General features: G+C 39.3%; 1 protein-coding gene across 3 annotated transcripts in view; it reads right to left on the reverse strand.

The window, feature by feature from the left end:
- Positions 1-20200, reverse strand: part of CNTNAP5 (contactin associated protein family member 5) — a 792545-nt gene that overhangs the window by 426466 nt on the left and 345879 nt on the right. For all 3 annotated transcript variants that reach the window (XM_041739874.1, XM_041739876.1, XM_041739875.1), the window contains exon 5: positions 8563-8766. In XM_041739874.1, coding sequence (XP_041595808.1) covers positions 8563-8766 — 204 coding nt within the window. The remainder of the gene's footprint in view (positions 1-8562; positions 8767-20200) is intronic.

Raw genomic sequence — 20200 nt, forward strand, 5'->3', positions numbered from 1 at the left:
TTCATTAAAAACAAATTCCTTATCCTGCATAGCTGGTTCACTGTATATGAGTGATGTGTAAATTATTGACTATCCCCTCCAGTACAAGTTCCTTTTTAATTAACAGAGAAAATGGTAGTTGCAAATGAATTTCACCCACTCCTCCATCCATTAGCCCATGCTAACACTAGAAATCTTGTATTAAGACAAATTGAGTGAAAATGAGTTTGTTTAAACAATTGGGGAAACAGGGAATTTCTGAAATTCATCAAGAAAGATGTTTTGAATTCTTTTTACACTAGATGTTGCTATGAAGAAAGAAGGTCAGCCCTAGGAAATGTTTTATCTTGCTGAGAAATGTTCATTATTAGGAATTAAAAAAAACTTCATTCTCAAGAGATTATCAGAATCCTTATACTGAAATATGTATCTCCAGTTTTACCTCAGTGGCAATTGAGGTTCAACTACTACCTTTACTAATTTCCAATTTCTTAAGACAAGACAAAAATTCTAATGGGCAACTGTAGAGGTCAAAGACAAAAATATGCAGAAGCTACCTTTATGACTAGAAACATGTTAGGGAAAAAAATAACCTCTTACTAATTAAATAAAAACTTGTTTTCATATGGCTTGAGATATAGTTAAAATGAAACAATGTAAATACCTCTCAAGGCCCTAGAGCACATAACAATTTTACAGGAAGCTTGAAATATTTCTAAAATATTTCTAACTTAATTTTTCATCTTTCTTCTCTGTCAACATATTGTGGATAAACATGTCAATTTCTCCACCCTTAGAACTAACATTTTCCATCTAAGGGCATACATATTGCAGTGTTTCCACCTAAAAGTCTTCTTTGATTAGATCTTCTTGCATGGTCTTACCTTAACAGTTCAAGCATGGATGTCACTTTAACTTTCACAATCTGTGAACTTCAGTTAGTCTGAACAAAAGGGAATGGGAACTCTTGCTCAAGATTGTATTTCAGCAAAAAGTCACTTATGGAAAGGGCTCCATTTATGCTTAATGATATAGGTGGCCGCTCATATGGAAGTCCTCAACGCCTGCCTCCATCCGACCTTCATAACTGACCTTTCTACTCTTAACTTTTCAGATTATCAATATTGGTATTCATTTATACTGTTAAGCTTCTCACATAAAGCAAGCACTTTGTATGTGTTGTTTCAATCATCCCTGAAGAAAACCTGCAAAAAGCTCTGTGTCAAAGAAGCCATATGACTTACTCAAGAACACAAAGAATTAGGGTTATGATCAAGCTCTCTCTGACTCCAACATTAATATTCTCACTACCACCTCATTGGGAGAAAAAATGATACTCCCATTCACCCTCATTTCTTGCCTCCTGACACTTTCTGACCATCTTCATACCACCATACACACATGTAAGCCATGTAACTTAGCAGGAATGAAGGGTTTCAGGAAAGAATCTGATGAATGGAAAGCAGAGAGTTGTGGAAAAGAAAAATGGGGCAACGCTAAGGGGGAAACAGTCTTTAGAGTGAGAAAGCAAAGTTCAACTCCATAAGCTATCCAGTATCGTAAAGGCTCTTGCTTAGAAAAATGCAGGGCTAATAAATGTTCTCCTATGTGCCCAGGGGAGGCTTTCTGGAAAAAAAAGAAGAAAAGAAAGAAAGAAAGAAAGAAAGAAAGAAAGAAAGAAAGAAAGAAAGAAAGAAAGAAAGAAAGAAAGAAAGAAAGAAAGAAAGAAGAGAGAAAGGAAGGAAGGAAGGAAGGAAGGAAGGAAGGAAGGAAGGAAGGAAGGAAGGAAGGAAGAAAATAAAGAAAGAGAAAGAAAGAAAAAGAAAAAGAAAAAGAAAAAGAAAAAGAAAAAGAAAGAAAACTAACAATAAGAGACATGATTCCAGTGGGGCCAACATTCAAACCAGAGTAAATAATCTTTATATATATTACTAAAACAATGAAACATAGGTCTTTAGTTGTTAGGATATTTCTAAATTTCATTCAATAAAACACTCTCTAGATTTAGGGGTGGTTGCTCAAGTCCAGCCTCTAATTCATACCCATCTTCTGTGATTTTGCTACTGTAAAAAAAATGCTATCTTAATACAATGGTGGTATATGGTTTTGATAATACATACTCTTATACTTTAAATTAATATCACAAAGTTAAATGAAAATAGAAATAATTATTTTACCAGGCTGAGAGCTTCTTGAAATCAGGGATGGGTAAATACAACTTTTAACCCCTAGTGGCTAGCTCAGTACCTGACTTAATGTGCTTGTTCAATAAATTTTTACTACATTAATGACAGAATTTATGAAAAACGGGGTGCATCTTATTCACTTGACACTTAGAAATACCTGTCTTCCTCTGCTTTTTATAATAAAATGTCCAGATAAATCAGAGTTCATCCATAAAGCGTTCCTGGGCCCCTGTATTTAACCATGATCCCTCCATTGTCACAGTTTAATCGTGAACATGGACTTAATTATCTTTAATATGTAATTTTTTGTTAAGGTTTGTAACATTTTAATTATTAATGTAAGGACAATGGTATAGGGAAAAAAAAGAACAATGGGATAGGGCTGGAGGGGATTCTGATCCCAGGTATATAATAATGGAACTATGTGATCTTGGACAAGTGACTACACATCACTGACCCTCAGTTTGGTCATCTGTAAAATGGGTTTGGATATAGTTTTTAGGGCTATTATGTGATTTTAAATGGGATTTTAAATGAGATACATATTTAAAATATCCAGTATAGTGCTTAAGTGCAGGCTTTCAGAAAAGAGCAACACTTAAAATATCTTCCATAGTATTCAGTACAAACTGAGAAGCATGATAAACATTTTATAAATACATGTGGGTTGGTTTATTCAAATGTTTATTATTTTATTTTATTTATTTATTCATGAGAGACACACAGAGAGAGAGAGGCAGAGACACAGGCAGAGGAAGAAGCAGGCTCCATGCAGCCTGATGTGGGACTCGATCCCAGGTCTCCAGGATCACGCCCTGGGCCTGAGGCAGGTGCTCAATTACTGAGTCACCCAGGTGTCCCTATTCAAATGTTTAGATTTCAAAAAAGCTAATGTAAATGTCCATTTGGCTTTTTGGAGAATGTGCAGATCTTTCACCAATATCTCAAGATTTCACAATGAGTTGATTATTCACTCAATTGCTTTGGCCTCTGAGACCTATGCTTGCCTCCCCAAGGACTTTGCTGTGCATGTGTTTATGCTATTCCAGGATTCTCACTTTACTATAGCTGTGCTCATCGCAACTGCACATTCTGCCTCAGTGAAAAGGCACTGAACTCTTGTAAGGATGAATGACCTACATGTACTATTGATGTCTTGCTTAGTTCTTACAACAGTTTCCCAGTCATGTAATACCTGCTCTTTGATTCTCCCACCTGCATGTATGGGTTAGTGCCATTGGAGCTCTGCAGAGGGCAAACTACCACAGGTGGTGTGAATGATATAGGTTCAAAGTGAGAAGAGGAATCTCTCCTTACAGAGTAAGAGAAGAAATCTCTTTCCCATTAGTACTTTCAGGAAAATAAATAAATAAATAAAAGCAAAAAAAAAAAAAAAAAATTACTCTACCCTAAGAAATTAATTAAATGGGAATGACCTAGGTCAATTTCACACGGAACAGACATGTCCAAGTGAGCTACAGTAGGGGTAACTAGGCCATGTGAATCAGACAGTCAGCAATGAGCATTACTTGAAAAGAACCACACAGTCCAGGCGGCTCCAAAGGCTAGCCTCGGCAGCTGGCCGTGGTGCTGAACCCCTCCTATCCTGAATTGCTGAATTGTAAAGTCAGATTAAATAAGGGACACACACTGGAGAACTGTCACTAAAAGAAACACTACTGGAGTGTCCATGGGATCTGCAAAGGGGAAAACTACCTCCTACCTTGGCCTAGCACCACCAGTTAGTTAGTTAGTTAGCCCACTAACTTGGATTCTTGGATTCTTCCTCCCTCCTTCCCTCTCCCTCCTCCTTCCCTTCCTGCCCTCCTCCCTCTTTCTCTCTGCCTCTCCTCTCTCTTTTCTTTTCCCTCTGCCTCCCTCTCTTCTGTCCCCCTCTACTTCCCCCCCTCTCTGTCTATCTCTCCTTCCCTCCTCTTTCTGTCCCTCCCTCTTCCTGCCTCTTTCTCCCCATCCATCCCTCCCCTCCTCTTCACATGTCTCTCTTTCTTCCTTCCTTCCTCTCATTCTTTTTTTTTTAATTTTTTTTATTTATTTATGATAGTCACAGAGAGAGAGAGAGAGAGAGAGAGGCAGAGACACAGGCGGAGGGAGAAGCAGGCTCCATGCACCGGGAGCCTGATGTGGGATTCGATCCCGGGTCTCCAGGATCGCGCCCTGGGCCAAAGGCAGGCGCCAAACCGCTGCGCCACCCAGGGATCCCCCTTCCTCTCATTCTTGATTCATTTTTTTGAAAAGTAAAAAATAATAATAATAAAAATATATAAACAGAAGCTAATCAGAGAAAGGGTGTTTATCATGATTTCAATCCTACATGGAATTTCAGAAACAAAACAGATGGACATAGGAGAAGGGAGGGAAAAATAAAATAAGATGAAATCAAAAGGAGGGGATCCCTGGGTAGCTCAGCGGTTTGGTGCCTGCCTTCGGCCCAGGGCATGATCCTGGAGTCCTGGGATCGAATTCCACGTCAGGCTCCCTGCATGGAGCCTACTTCTCCCTCTGCCTGTGTCTCTGCCTCTTTCTCTCTCTGTCTCTCATGAATAAATAAATAAAATCTTTAAAAAAAAAAAGATGAAATCAAAAGGAGGCAAAAAGAGACTTAATTCTAGGAAACAAACTGAGGGTTGCTGGAGGGAGGTGGTTGGGGGATGGGGTAACTGGATAATGGGCATTAAGGAGGGCACTTGATGTAATGAGCACTCGGTGTTATATGCAACTGATGAGTCATTGAAACTAATAATATGCTATATGTTAATTAATTGATTTTAAATAATCTTTTAAAAGGTAAGCATGATCATGGATAATATGGATTCTTTCCATTCTGGAGGCTGTATGGCTACATGGAAAGAACAATGAATTTTATATAATATATAAAATTTCTTATAAATAATTAAGAAAAACATTTAAAAAATATACCAAAATGTTCATAGGAGAGATGACTGAATTGTAGGATTTCAAGTGACTTTTTTTTTTCTTTTCCTTAAATATAATTGCTTTTGTCTTTTCTTCAGGTTTTCTAAAACTGACATATATTTTATTATCTGAAGATAATAGTGAAAAATGTTATTAGCTATAATTACATTTTAATAGTGGCCACACCTAATAGCTAGTTGTGTAAATTAAAGAAGTGACTTATCTTTTTTGAGCTTAATATTCCTTATGGGTAATTTAGAGCTATTATTTATTTACCTAATAGGGCTGCTCTGAGGATTGGATAGGATATTAACATATTGTGGGTGTTCTGTAAATATGAAGACCACATCAGAGGAGAGAGAGAAGCACATGGGAAAGCCAGAAGCACAATATTGGGGGTAAGCATGCCCAGTGGTAATAATGTGTATTGTGTCAGGCCCTGATATTTGAGATGGAAACCCCTCTTCCCATTGTACTCATTTTACCTTGAGTACTTTCCTTAGGCAGGTGCTTTCCTAATTTCTGTAGCTACAGCAATGAACACATATTGTCTTGGTCCTTGCGCAACCTACACTACAAATTTTCTATTATGAGCAAATCAAAGCAACTATCCTCCTTTCCCCTTAACCTGGTGCTTTCAGAGATCTGCTGACTATTTCTGAGGTATGAAATGCTAAAGAACTGGTATGTGGCAGTGTCTCACTAGAGAAGAAACATGAAGGTTGGTACTAATTTACAAGAAACTTAGGTGGCTGCTTCAAACAGGTAAGTACAAGGAACATTAAAATCCACAGCATTTTTACTTTCTTTTTTTAAAAATTTAAATATATTATTTATTTATCCATGAGAGACAGAGAGAGAGAGGCAGAGACATAGGCCGAGGGAGAAGCAGGCTCCATGCAGGGAGCCCAATGTGGGACTCGATCCAGGGACTCCTGGATCATGCCCTGAGCCGAAGGCAGGTGCCCAACCACTGAGCCACCCAGGCATCCCAGCATTTCACTTTCTAAGCAGATGAAAAAGATGAAGACATTTTCAAACTATGCAGAATATTGAAAGAACATGTGCTTACTACTGAATCATTCACTAAATGAGGTTTTACTTTGTCACCACCATGATTAGAAATATAGGGACTGTGGAATCTGGTGGGGGGAGAGACTTACTTTATTTTCTATGTTGCACAGCAAGGAGCAGGTCCTATTCATTTCATATACCATTTCTTTTCAGGAATACTGGGATAGCACAGAGTACAGAACATCCAGATATTGTTTGTTGAATAAATGAGGAATATTAAGAGCTTCTCTTTTTGATACTTCATTATATTTACTTACTGTCATATTCATTTATATTATTTTTGGTTTTCATGTCCATGTTCTGCAATACAGTTATTCCTTAGCATAAGTAAAAAGAGGCTTCTGGATTATGGAACTTTCCCTATAACAAATAGCTAGCACATGTGTGCAATTAAAATAGATCTATTGCATGATCACACTTACTCTTTTCCATCATGCAAGACTGTGTGCATGAGTTTCACTGAGTGAAACTGGTTCACAGCATTGGATCATGCATAGTGGAGCAAAGCTTTGGAAGAGGAATGGTATATCTAATTGGGAATCTAAATGTCAGTAACTGGCAGATTGATTGTTACCAGTAGAAGACACCTGCTCTGCTATTGACAAGTAACTATAACTTCACTCACAACTCACAATGCTCTTTAAGCCATGGGAAGTTGCAGAGCTCCACTTCATTCATCCACATCCTCTTCCTGAAAATCTAAGGCTAGTTAATGAACTGATGCGTTTTTGTTGAATATTTGCGTGCTCACTCTTCAGATAATTCATTGATAAGTTGCTTCTTTAGGTATGTTAATACAATTAATCAGGTTACTAACAAATCCTCTTACTGTTCTTTTTGGGTAAAATTCTCCTTCTAAAGTTGCTTTTGGTGTATATTAAATCTAATGCATTGGATGTCAATTTCAGATGTTCTCCCTGTCAATATTCACCATGGCAGCTAAGAAGGTACTCAGAAATGCCTCAAAATAAAGACATCGTCTGGCTTTTGAAGTGAATCCATGCTAATCTTTTTTTTGTCTCTCCTCCTAATTGTGAAAATGTATTTATCTGATATTATTTTTTCCCAGTTTTCCATGCAACTTAAACTTACAAACTCAGTTCTGCTATGACTGTCCTTCTTTGCTTTTTTTTTAATTTTTTTAATTTTTATTTATTTATGATAGTCACAGAGAGAGAGAGAGAGAGAGAGAGAGAGAGAGGCAGAGACGCAGGCAGAGGGAGAAGCAGGCTCCATGCACCGGGAGCCCAACGTGGGATTCGATCCCGGGTCTCCAGGATCACGCCCTGGGCCAAAGGCAGGCGCTAAACCGCTGCGCCACCCAGGGATCCCCCCTTCTTTGCTTTGATAGCAAATACTTAGTGACAATTCTCTTCCATAAATACAATATTCACCCTTGATTCTAACAAACATTAGTGTGAGGCAGGGAATCATTCTGATAAGGAATGGCACTTCCTTTTTCTTCAGCTTGGCCTCTCTCTCTCCCCCCCTCCCCTTTTTTTCTTCTTTTTCTGTGGAAGAGCATTTTGGTTTGCCTTTTCACCTTTGGGAATTTTGCCCCCTGCTCTCCCTCAGCATTTGGTTCACTCTTCCTTCAAAAGTATTTTTGAGCAGACAAAGGAGGTTTAGCCCTTCTCTTTCCCGGGGATAGAAAGTTGATTACCATGTAATTACAATGATGGCCTACCTATGGTGAGGCAGGCCATGCTAGATGCCAATCTACAGGTGGAAGGTGGTGTCCCAAATACACAGAACGTAGGACATTGTACTCATTTAGCTGGCATTTGGCAAGTCTAGGGCTCACACTGGCACAGCCAGGGCACTTAAGTGAAACAGTGTTTCCCTTAACAAGACATAGAAATGCCCGGAAACATAGACTTAGACTTTCCTACTATACATATGACCCTCTCTTCTTACCAAAAGACAAACAAAAAAGCAACTCAAAACAAACCAAAGGAAAAAAAAAAAACAAATAAATTAAAATATCTCTTCTCTATTTTGCCTTAGGGCTAAACTTTCAAAAATGTACCAATCAGAATAGATTGTGAGCAAGCTTGATTAAAATATGTGTGCATGTGTGTTAAGCTTGCTCAAGTTAAATTGTAGTCAAAGAGATAAACAGATAAATAGGTAGATAAATAAATAAATATATAGCAATGAGCTTGTAGTGCTTCCTATCTATCAATTTTACCTTGCTTCAAAGAGTATTATCTATGACTTAAATATTTCACAAAATAGTTATTTTTTTCTTCTCCAATATGTAAAAGGGGGAAATATCATTTAGATTGTGTTCCAGCGACTTCCACCTGACACATCAGGACAACAAGGATCCACTATAAAATAAAGTTCGTAATAGCTCAACATGGAAAGGAAAAAAGCCTGACTCTACCCAAATTGAGGTGCAGGGCGAGCCTCCCCTTCTGGAGCTCCAGGGTGATGTGGTCTCCACGTTGACCTTCTCCATGAAACAGAACCCCATCCCCTTGCATGCTCTTGAACTTCAGAGAGATCACATCTTTAAGAGTGCTCATCAGCTTCTGATTGAACCTATACAGAAGGGAGCTTCGGCCATCAAAGTCAGCGACATCTGATTCTAGACAGAGAGAAAGAGAGAGAGATCAATGCACATCCTCATAATTGCTCTTCCTGCTTCCCATCTTGGTTGTTGTCTAATTTATAGGAATGTTATTGGTATCTGGAAGGTCCCATCTTAACATGTGGAATAGACCTAACCTAATTAGACTCAGGGGAATTATTACACAACCAAGCATCACATACTGAGTCAAAGTGAACTGATCATTAGCTTGGGAGTAAAACCCTTTATTAGTGATATGTCATATTTTGCTTGAGGGGATAGGATAAGAAAACCACAAGTACCTATGTCAGGCTTTATGGTGTCAAATGCCTGGTAGTAATATTCTTTCATGATTTATCTTAATTATTAGTTTGTTTCTGATAGCTGGAGTCACTTGATCCTCTCATCAGGTTCAAGGTTAGAGATAAAAACATAGTCTATTGTTCCACATCTAACTGAATAGTACTGTCTTCCTAGAACTTGTGTTGAGAAAGATTCTGAGGTCTCTCTGAGTTCAGTGCAAAATAATGTGCAGTAAAGGAAGAATTGTAGTTTGTACAGGGAGGGCAAATGTATGGCATCCTTACCATCCCTCCCTTATCCTGTGTTGGTGATATATATCATTTTATTGTTTACATACAAAAATGTTCAGTTATTATTATTAAGCAAAAAAGAGAAAGTCAAGTAATGATGATCTAAATCAACTCACTTAGTGGATATGTATAAACATGTCTGGAAACATTATGCCAAAATATTAACAGAGATTCTCACCTCACCAAATAATACAGACAAATGGCATATAAGTATATGAAAAAATCCTCCACGTCAGATGTTATTAAGAAAATGCAAATTAAAACAATAATTATATACCACTGTATACCTAATAAAATGACCTAAATATGGAACACTGACAACAAGAAATGGTGGCGAGGATGTGGAGTAATAGAAACTCTCATTCATTCATGGTAGGGATGCACAATGGTGCAGTAATTTTGGAAAACAATTTGGTGGTTTCTCACAAAACTAAACAAACTCTTATCACAGTATCCACCAACCTCACTGCTTGGTATTTACACAAAGGAGATGAAACTTATGTTCACACAAAAACCTCTTTATAGCAGCTTTATAGCAGCTTTATTTATAATTGCCAAATCTTGGAAGCAACCAAGATGTTCTTTAGTAGGTGGATGTATAAATAAACTGGTACACTGAGACAGTGGAATATTATTCAGCACTAAAAAGAAATGAGCTAGCAAGCCATGAAAAGACATGAATGAAACTTAAATATGTATTACCAAGTGAAAGAAACCAATCTGATGAGGCTCTTGTATGATTCTAACTATACAATGGTCTAGAAAGAGCAAAATTATAGGGACAGTAAAAAGATCAGTGGTTGCCTGGGGTTGGAGGAGGGAAGGATGAACTGATGGGCACGGAGGATTTCTAGGGCATTGGAAAGATTCTGTATGATACTATAATGATGGAGGTACCATGTCATTATACATTTGTCCAAATCCATATAATATAAAACACTAACAGTGAAACATAATGCGAATTATGAACTTTATGTGATTATGATATGTCAATGTAGGTTCATCAATTTCAGTAAATTTACTGCTCTGGTGGAGGATGCTGATAATAGGGAAGGCTCTGCATATGTGGAAGGAGAGGGTATGCGAGAAATCTACATACCTAATTTTTATGTGAATCTAAAACTGCTCTAAAAAAAAGTAAGCCTTTATAAACCATTTAATAGACACTCTATTTGGGAGGTGTTCTATGTTATTTTCACATTATTTCTCCCATTTTTTAATTTTGAAAACTTTTACAAAGAGCTTTTATTACTTTTACAATAGAAAAAATTAAGGCTATTTAATATAACTTGAAAAAGATTCATTATATACCATTTTATGCGGGTGGGACAGTGGTGAATGGGTGTATGGAGGTGGTGGGATTAGTCTTATTTGAAATCAAGTACTCAGGAAAACTCAATTTTTCAGTATTTCCAAGCAGTTAAAATGCTCAGCTTGAGCATACACAAGGATAAATTAAGTATATTATTTTGGCCAAGTTCAAGCTGCCCAAATTGGAGCATTATTTGTAACGCCCAAATTCTGAAATGAAAGTAAAAATGAAATCACACTTTCACTGTAATTAGTTTTAAAATGCAATTTCACAATTTATTCCTATGGAACAAAGTGATTCTAACCAGAAGGTTGCTGATAACTCCCTAGACCCTAAAAAGAAATAGTCCAGATACAGAGAAGTTTTCACCAATTCCAACATCCCTTAGACCCTTCCCACACCACCTACTGCCTGCTACCGCCCCTATACCTGCTGCCTGAATTCAATCCTACCCCACCAAACTGAAGCTACAGACAACAATCTGTGATCAATCGTGGAATAAGAGAGGTCATAGCTTTAAACCACAGTAGTAATAGCTTGTTAACTGATGCACTTTGGACAACTCTACCTCTCTGAGACTGGATGTCCTCATCCATAAAATGGAGTAATTAGCATCCTTCAGAGGAGACCGTGGTAAGAGTTGAATCTGCTAACACATATAAAGTGATAATACATACAAAGTGATGCCATCATGTCTGGCACATTGTGTTGAAACAATAATAGATAGTAGGGTTTTCATAGTGATTGAGATAAATGGAGGGGCTAGAATTCCTAACCAGTCTAATCTGGTGGCTGACACTTCACCTTCTCACCCAAAATGGTGTGATTCCACTTTTTGATTCAATGGATTACTGCACATGGGATGCCAAGTGTACCCCAACTTTCCTTTTTTTGCCATATTTTAGTTCTCACATTCTAGTTGAAATTCTTTTTGTGTGCAGGGTGTGTAAATTATGAGTCCACGTTCTCTTCCAGTTGTTCCCCTCTGTCACTGCACCAGACTCTGGGTGCTTAGGAGCTTTGGTGTTGAGTGAGTAGCCATGACGTATACTATTTATGGATAGTCAAGCTAATATGACTTATAGCTAATATAGAGGGTGCACCCACTGCTATGGGAACAGAAAGCTGAAACACTATATTGTCTATGATTGTGGGACAAATGCTTTCATGAGTAAACATGGGATGTGTTATTGCTTCAAAGACACACCTCATGCCCTGTGTCTCAGCCTGAAGTGCCCAGGTTCTTCCTCTCTCCACTTCGGGACCCTATTTTCTTCTCTCTTGATCCATCACGGAATTTATGTTCTACATTCCATTCCCTCAAATGTCTAGCTAATCTAGTGACTCACTTAGTGATGCAAGTGTTGATGACCTAGGTTACCTCTAAGAAAACACATCTCTGCATTGCCACGGAACCTAAAACTAATGGAAGCAATCAGCAGACAGGAACGAGAGAACATTGTTGAATTCTAACTGTCATGGGCGTCAATTATGGTTTCGCTTATTTGAAAGTTATCTTGACCTCTTTGGGCTTCAGCCTTTCTATCCGTGCAATAAAGCTAAGAGAAGCTCACCCTACAAAGCCGTGGTGATAATTACATCAACCATACCTGGAAATAAAGAATCACTCAGGTTTTTTTTTTTTATCCCCTCCTTCATCCATCATTAATCCAAAGGCATTACTACAGTTGTAAAGATTTGCACATTACAGTGTGGAGATGATACAAAGAACATGGTTTGATTCGGTGTCTGTCATATCACACTGAGCAGATATTCACTCAAGCCTACATCATCACCTGCCATATTCTTAAAATAGTCTCATCACTGCTCTCCCTGATTCAACATTTGCTACCCCCCTCTGACCCATTCTCTCATCCTCATAAAACATAAGTAACTTTACGCATCACCTTTGCTAAAGCCTGTCAGTGAATTCCCTTTCCACTAAGAATTAAATTATCTCTCTGAGACCTCCCGTGATCTGGCTTTCCTGCTTTCCCACCTTGTCTTTTACTTCTTTCCCCAACCCTGACTCCATGTCTTATACCATGTACTTTCAATGTGTGTGCATGTGCAATGGGGGGATTAGTCCGGATAATATACGCAGAGCACATATCATGAGCCCTGTAATGGTACAGGGGTTTTTTTGTTTTTGTTTTTGTTTATTTTACATGTGAACTTACTTAATTTCAATTAACCTATGAGAAATAAACTATTATTATTCCAATTTTACAAATGAAAAAAAACCAAATCAAAACAACTATGTTTTAAAAAGGTAAAATACGAAGTTAGCAAGTGGCAGAACCTGGATTCCGACCTGTTCCAACTGACTTAACCTATTCTGAGTAGGCTGAGCATTTTCACAAACGCCGCCCCTCTCTCACACCAGGCTCTGATGTTCATCTGTCAGGCAAGTGGTTGCCTTCCCTAACAGGTTCCTCCCGTAGCTAATCTCCCCTAAACACCCTGCTACTTCCTTCGGAATTCACCTCCTAATTGGAATTTAGTACTTGGTTATTTCCCAATGTGCTTATAGTCCAGCTCTCCAGCATGAGAGTGCATCCCATGAGGGCAGGGCCAGATATGTATTAACTACCTCATTAATTCAGAGCCCAGCACTGGTCCCAGAACATGGTGCTGTTCAGAGACACCTGTGAAATGATTTAGTGACCCAGTAAGGAACCTGTGACAAATATAATAATACTGTCGATTGTCCCCTAACTTCCTGTCACATCACCTGCCCCTACCTTTTAAGAGTCTAGCTGCTGAGGGATCCCTGGGTGGTGCAGCGGTTTGGCGCCTGCCTTTGGCCCAGGGCGCGATCCTGGAGACCCGGGATCGAATCCCACATCGGGCTCCCGGTGCATGGAGCCTGCTTCTCCCTCTGCCTGTGTCTCTGCCTCTCTCTCTCTCTCTGTGACTATCATACATAAATAAAAATTAAAAAAAAATTTTAAAAAAAGAGTCTAGCTGCTGAGTCACCCACAGAACATCCATTTCCGTGGAGACACATGTTCAGGGATGACCCTTACTAGTGCAGAGGTGAGAAGCCCCCTTTAGAAAGCACAAAATTGGCCTGGCAGATTGGAAGCTTTCTTCCTAAGAACACCAACAACTAATTAGAGAATCACGTCACCAATCTAAGGGAATGCAAACACCCTGAACCTTTACAATATGGAGCCACACACAAAATGCATCAACCATTTTTCAGAAGGAGAAGCAAGAGTCAAGAAAAAAAAAACTTTATAGAAAAATTAAAACCTTCCCCAGTCAAATATTTAATACTCCCTCCTGGCATGGAGCTAGGTGAAGTGCTCAGCATTCTCAACTTCACTTAGATAAGTAGATTTCAAACGAAAATAAAAAAGGCCCATATTTTTAAGTTGTGGTTGTTGAGAGAAACAATTCTATGATATGCTGTTTTTTCCCCTTTAGATCTTTTCGTAACTGCTTTGTTCTGATTCTCTCACTCAGCACTTTTAGCACTTGGTTTGTGGCTTGAGGTCTGGGTATGGATGTGAACACCTTCCTTCATGTCTTACAAGCAACTTGAAAGAAGATCCTCTTTCAAAATACCAAGAAAAGAAAAGACAAGAAAGGAAAGGAAAGAAGATAAAGGAAAGAAAAGATGAAGAAAGAAAAGAAAAAAAGAAATGGAAGGAAAAGAAGTAAAATGAAGTGTGTCGGAAGGTGAGTATTGAGTAGAGATAGGCCCCTACCGGCACTGAAAGTGTGTAATCACCTCAGAATGTAGTTTTAAGGGCACCAAGAAAGTAACTGACAAAACTAAATATATCTTTCTTGTTCTTTATTGCTGCCTCTCTTTGCCACCCGTAGCGATTTCTTATTCTGAATGAAGTAATCCATTCTCTAGGGGAAAAAAGGAACAAATTAGCACACATTGCCTGATTTAATGCTCTCAACAGTCCTGCAAGGTCCATATTTTTTCCCATTTGTAACATGGGGAACCCAAAGCCCAGAAAGATTATGTACCTTGCCCAAAGGCACACACATGGGAATGAGTTGTGTGACACAGAAACCACCAATGTTTTTTCTTAAAAGTGGGGGGTTGCTGTGAAGGCTGCATCAAATTTACATCTCATACCCAATGAGAATGCACATGACTTTGCACAATGAGCATCAAGCATGCACTGGGGAGGATGTATGTACGGGGAATGTGTATATAAGAAAGGAGATGCCAACTTAAAAGGAAGATAATGTTAAGTAGGAAATTTGGTTTTCCTTAAAAAGCTGGTATGAATTTCCCCATGGTCCCTGCTTTTCTGCACTACCTGTTACACTCAGAATCCACGTATAGTCAGAGCAGTGCTCTTCCTAAGAGGACCAGGGAAACCACACAAATATCTGAGAGACATTTTTAGGGTAGACATGCATTGCCCTCCCCACTCTCACTATCTCCACTAAGCTCAAACCCTCTATCCTAGTCTTTTTCTGTGGTCTTATCTCACTAAGGCATTCTTGCATTGAAAACTTCATTGAACCCCCTCAACATGGCAGCGTCGATGTTCAGCACAGGTAGACAGCGATAAACTCCAGAGAAGTCCTTAGTCTCCAGGGCTAAGCTAGAGACAGCAAACACATAATCACACATCCCTGGGTGGGAAGGTGAGCACTGTGTCCTGGGGGGTTCCCAAAGGAGGGGTGCCTAGCCCTCTTTAGAAGGAGATAATGCTTCTCCTAGGTCATGAGGGATAAATGAAAATCAGGCAGGTGTGGTGTAGAGACAGGGGACTGCCAGCAGAGAGAAGGAGCTGCCCGTTTGAGGCATGGAGAGGACATGGGGTCCGATCTAGGATCTGCAAGGGTTCAGATTTGTTGGTGCACTGACTCTAGAAGTGTGCTCTGTGCATTAGCAACTTTAGTGTCACCAGAAATTTGTTACGACTTTCACATTTTCAGACCTCACCACAGTCCTATGGAATCAGAAACTCTGAGCGTGAGGCACAGAAATACGAGTTGTATTGAGCTCTCTAGGTGATTCTAATACTAGCCTAGGTCTGAGAACTCTGTGCGAAAGCATAGAATGGTGAGGCAGTAGGGAATCCAGAGCCTGGGGATGGAGTCAGGGCTTCGTTTTTTTTTTTGTTGTTGTTGTTTTGTTTTTTTAAGATTTTATTTATTTATCCATGAGAGACACACAGAGATAGAGAGAGAGAGAGGCAGAGGGAGAAGCAGGCTCCATGCAGGGAGCCCAATGTGGGACTCGATCCCGGGGCTCCAGGATCACTCCCTGAGGCTAAGGCAGGCGCTCAACCGCTGAGCCACTCAGTCGTCCCGGAGTCAAGGCTTCTATGAGGGCGCATCCTGCTAAAAATAAAATGGGTTTCAATGTGACCCTGAGGTCAACGGAGAAATAATTGTCCAAGTATTTTCACTAGGGAAAGTGCATGTCTAGTTCTGGTTTTTAGAAAGTTCTTCTGTATTGTTCAGTCAGCCTCTATTCCAGTCCTGGCTACCCATCCTGCCCCTCCCCAGTGGAGTTACCCAATTTCTTCTTTCAGAGTTTCTTATTTTATCAACAATGCTGGCTAGAACACAGATGTTAGATATTTACTTCCCAGAGTCGGGAAGAGGACAATTTCTTCCTCTTTCTCAAAATCAATTTTTAGTATCTCATTATTGTGAATTCAATTCAACTCAATTTGTGGTTCGTTAAGGTGGTTATACATCGGCTGATTTCTCTAGAATATGAAGAAGAGCCCATTGGGGGACCCAAAAAGTCTTCAGGGTAAGGACAGGTCCTACAGCTCACACAGCTCTCCTTTTAGGTCAAGATAAAACCAGCACACGTTCCCCTCCATCCCTGCGGTACTGAGCAACACCAGTGCTGGCCAACTTCCCACCGGTCCCATAATTGCTGACCCTGCTGTCATAGCTCGTTTTCTGAGAAAGACAGAGTTCTGGAGGCATACTCTGGCATATTTGATGGATGTTGGTAGCTTGTCAACAAACCAGCTAAAACAAGGGCTCCACTGAATAAAAGATTCCAAGCTTGAATCCCCAAGTGAGCTGAAAAGGATTCTGGCATAGGCCTGTGACACACGGTTTTCTCACAGACATGAAAGCCCAAGCTCAAAGTTGACAGGAGAAACCACCGATACACCCCGAGACAATTAGTCCCACTCAGACTCTTTGATTGTTCACAGTAAACATGATTTTTCAATACAGTTACAATTTGAAGCTTAGCTGATGATACATTATATAAGAAAAATGATTATTATTCAGACTATGCACTTGTGCTGACGACTCCAGGACTTTGGCTTGCAATCCACAAACCACAAAGGTTTCCACAGTCAGCTCAAATTTACACAGATCCTCCACCAATCCTGACTTTTCCAGGCCTTATCAGAAGCTCATGATAACCTCAGATGAACTATGAAAGCAATGTCAGTTTCTAAAGTTAGCACTGACAACCCCCAAGAATCGTTTTCCTTGCGGAACTTCTGACATTTCTATGTACTATATAGCAGGGGATATACAGAATAGATCTTAAGAAGACAACATGAAAAACAGTCATAGTACAAAAAAAAAAAAAAAAAAAAAGAGGCAAAACTTTGAATTCCAATCCTAACTTTAGCAGATAGAATTTTTAGCTCTGACAGTCAGATGCGCCTTCTTAAAATGCCTAGGCTTTTTTGGATATCTTAGACATATAGACATCTCTGAGCACACTTAAAATTTGTTGTTCAACTGGAATGTTTGCTAACTCCAAAGATAATGCCCAAATAATGCAATAATTTTAAAGAACTTTTTATTTTTATTTTATTTTATTTTTTTTTAATTTTTTTATTTATTTATGATAGTCACAGAGAGAGAGAGAGAGGCAGAGACACAGGCAGAGGGAGAAGCAGGCTCCATGCACCGGGAGCCCGATGTGGGATTCGATCCCGGGTCTCCAGGATCGCGCCCTGGGCCAAAGGCAGGCGCCAAACCGCTGCGCCACCCAGGGATCCCTTAAAGAACTTTTTAAATAGTAGGGACTCAGTAATAATAATAATAATAATAATAATAATAATAATAATAATATAATAATAATAATAAATAGTAGAGATGCTTTCTTTGATTTGCCTATTCTTAACTTCATTGGCAGATACTGGGCATATTTTGTACTCTTCTTGGTTACTATATTGAGCTATGAGATGCAGATGATTGAGATATGGGTTGTTCCATCCAGGGACTCCGACATAGTAACATTGAAAACCCAGCAAATGAATTGCTTTGGTAGAGAAGGAGGGGATAAAGGAAAGCATAATTATGGTCTCTACATCTTGTTGCCCAAGTAGGGACTTGTGGGACTAAAGGGAACATTAGATAACTCAACTGGGACAACAGCATGGACCAGGACTGGGTAGAACTAGCCGGGACATGGGGTTTTCCCAAGTAAAAAGTACAGGACGGGCCATGAGAAGTAGACAGTCACAGCCAGTGAGGCACCACAGGTTAATAGGAGGTTTTAAAGGAGTGCTGTGTCACAAATCTTATTCATAAGTTCCCAGAAGGAATGGTCAAGGCAAAGGCTGATCCCGAACAGCCAGCCCTTGTTGTGCAAATGGCATAACACAATTATGTCCCTTCACCTTATAGATCATCAATAATCTTCAGCCACAATATACAAATGTTTCTTGAGAAACGCTGCTTGTGCAATGAGGTAATGTTTAAATAGGAGTGTCAAAACTGGAGAAATAGAGCTACTATTTCCCACCCTAAAACCAGTTGGTATTGTTTTTTTTTTTTTTTTCTAAAGTAAGATTTACTATGGTTTCATTTTGAATACCCCTTGCTAATGATTCTACCTGGCTGCAAACTGTGAAAGTGAGCAAGAGAAGGTCACTGCAGGAAACAAGCCACTCCAGTGATCATTTGGACAGAGAATAAATGTTTGGATTTTTAAAAATACTATTTATTTATTCATGAGAGACACAGAGAGAGAGGCAGAGACGGAGGCAGAGGAAGAAGCAGGCTCCTTTCAGGGAGCCCCAGTGTGAGACTTGATCCCAGGACCCCAGGCAGAAGGCAGACGCTCAAGCACTGAGCCACTCAGGCGTCCCTGGACAGAGAGTTAATGTAAAATAAACTGTAGGGGACAAGACCTTGACATTTGTGAGGAAATCCACTGCTGCACAAAGCAGTTGATCTAACTACTAGTTCATTTTGCCTCTTAAGGTTCCTTTAAAATCACAACCATTAGCATACCGGTCCCAGGAATCAGAGCCATATGCTCTGAGCACACAGCAAGCAGTAGGACTTGAATTAATCAGGAAAAATTGTTAGCTGCGGATTTCTCCTACATTGCTACCCTTATAACACTTTGCGTCCTCAACCTTCAAGTTTAGAAGCATTTCTTATATCTCTTTTGTGGCTACTAAAAATCCTGAATTCCTATAGGGCAAAGATTGTCTTATTTATTTCTATATTCCAAAACCTAGCAGAGAGGAACTACTAAGTAATGTTCACTATCTGTTGAAGGACTTTTAAGATCCTCAATCAATAAGAAAAGTTATTCCAGGCTTATCGGAAAACTTGACTTAAGGTAGAAGAATATCATAGAGCTTTTGAGGTTATGTGATCTTACTGTGCATATATATGTATACTAGTTATTACTCTATGAATGAAAAGCAAAAAAAGAGAAAAGAAGTTGACTAACTCAAATTTTAAGACCTTTCCAGGCCTCAAAATTCCTCCGCCATAGAATGAAGGAATTGCAACAAGCAATCATGAAGGTATTTCGAGTCATACAATGCTATGATTTCCAAAGTGGGACTCAAAGATCCCAAAGACTGGAGTCTCCAAGCCCACAGACCTCACTGCTGTCATCCTGCCCCCTCCAGGGTTTGCATAGCTATAAACCTAGCCTTTCGAGGTCCCCCCTGTGATCTGGGCCTTAACATGCCAAAGATGAAATTCACAACTTTGTGGCCTCTAACATGTATAACAAATGCCTCCAGATGATGAGAACAACAGAGCGAGCAGCTGAAGCTGGAATTACAAAGAGATTTATTTGGGGAAAGAGAATATGACTTCAGCTCAGAGGCTGATGAATTTTGGATGACACCACTTGGCCATAATTAACCAAATAGGGGCAAAGTCTTTTTTGTGTATGAAAAGGAGGCAACTTGAGATATAAAATGATGGTTGTAATTTTTAATGAGATTGGGAAGCCTGACAGATCATTAAACCTTACCAGAATTTATAATGCTTTTTAAAATTAATTAGCTTCCCATATGGAAAGGAATTCAAGTAGAAGCCCCCAGACAGAAGTCCACATAGCCTAAAGTCACCAGATGGCCTGCTGAGGGTATATAAAAAAGTTTACTTCCTTCCTTTGAGGTACAGGTGGAATGTGGTCCTGAAAAAAGAGGGTAAAGGAGAAATAGGGAGAAGTGTGGTGACCAGCTTAAATACAGATGAAGATAATGAAGATCATAGCTAACACTTTTTGAATGCTTATCATATGCCAAGCACTCTTTCAAGCAATTTGCATATATGAAATGAGCATTATTTTTACCTCTGTCTTCACTAAAAAGGAAAC

Source organism: Vulpes lagopus, chromosome 24 (genome assembly GCF_018345385.1).
Source record: "Vulpes lagopus strain Blue_001 chromosome 24, ASM1834538v1, whole genome shotgun sequence".
Lineage (NCBI taxonomy): Eukaryota > Metazoa > Chordata > Mammalia > Carnivora > Canidae > Vulpes > Vulpes lagopus.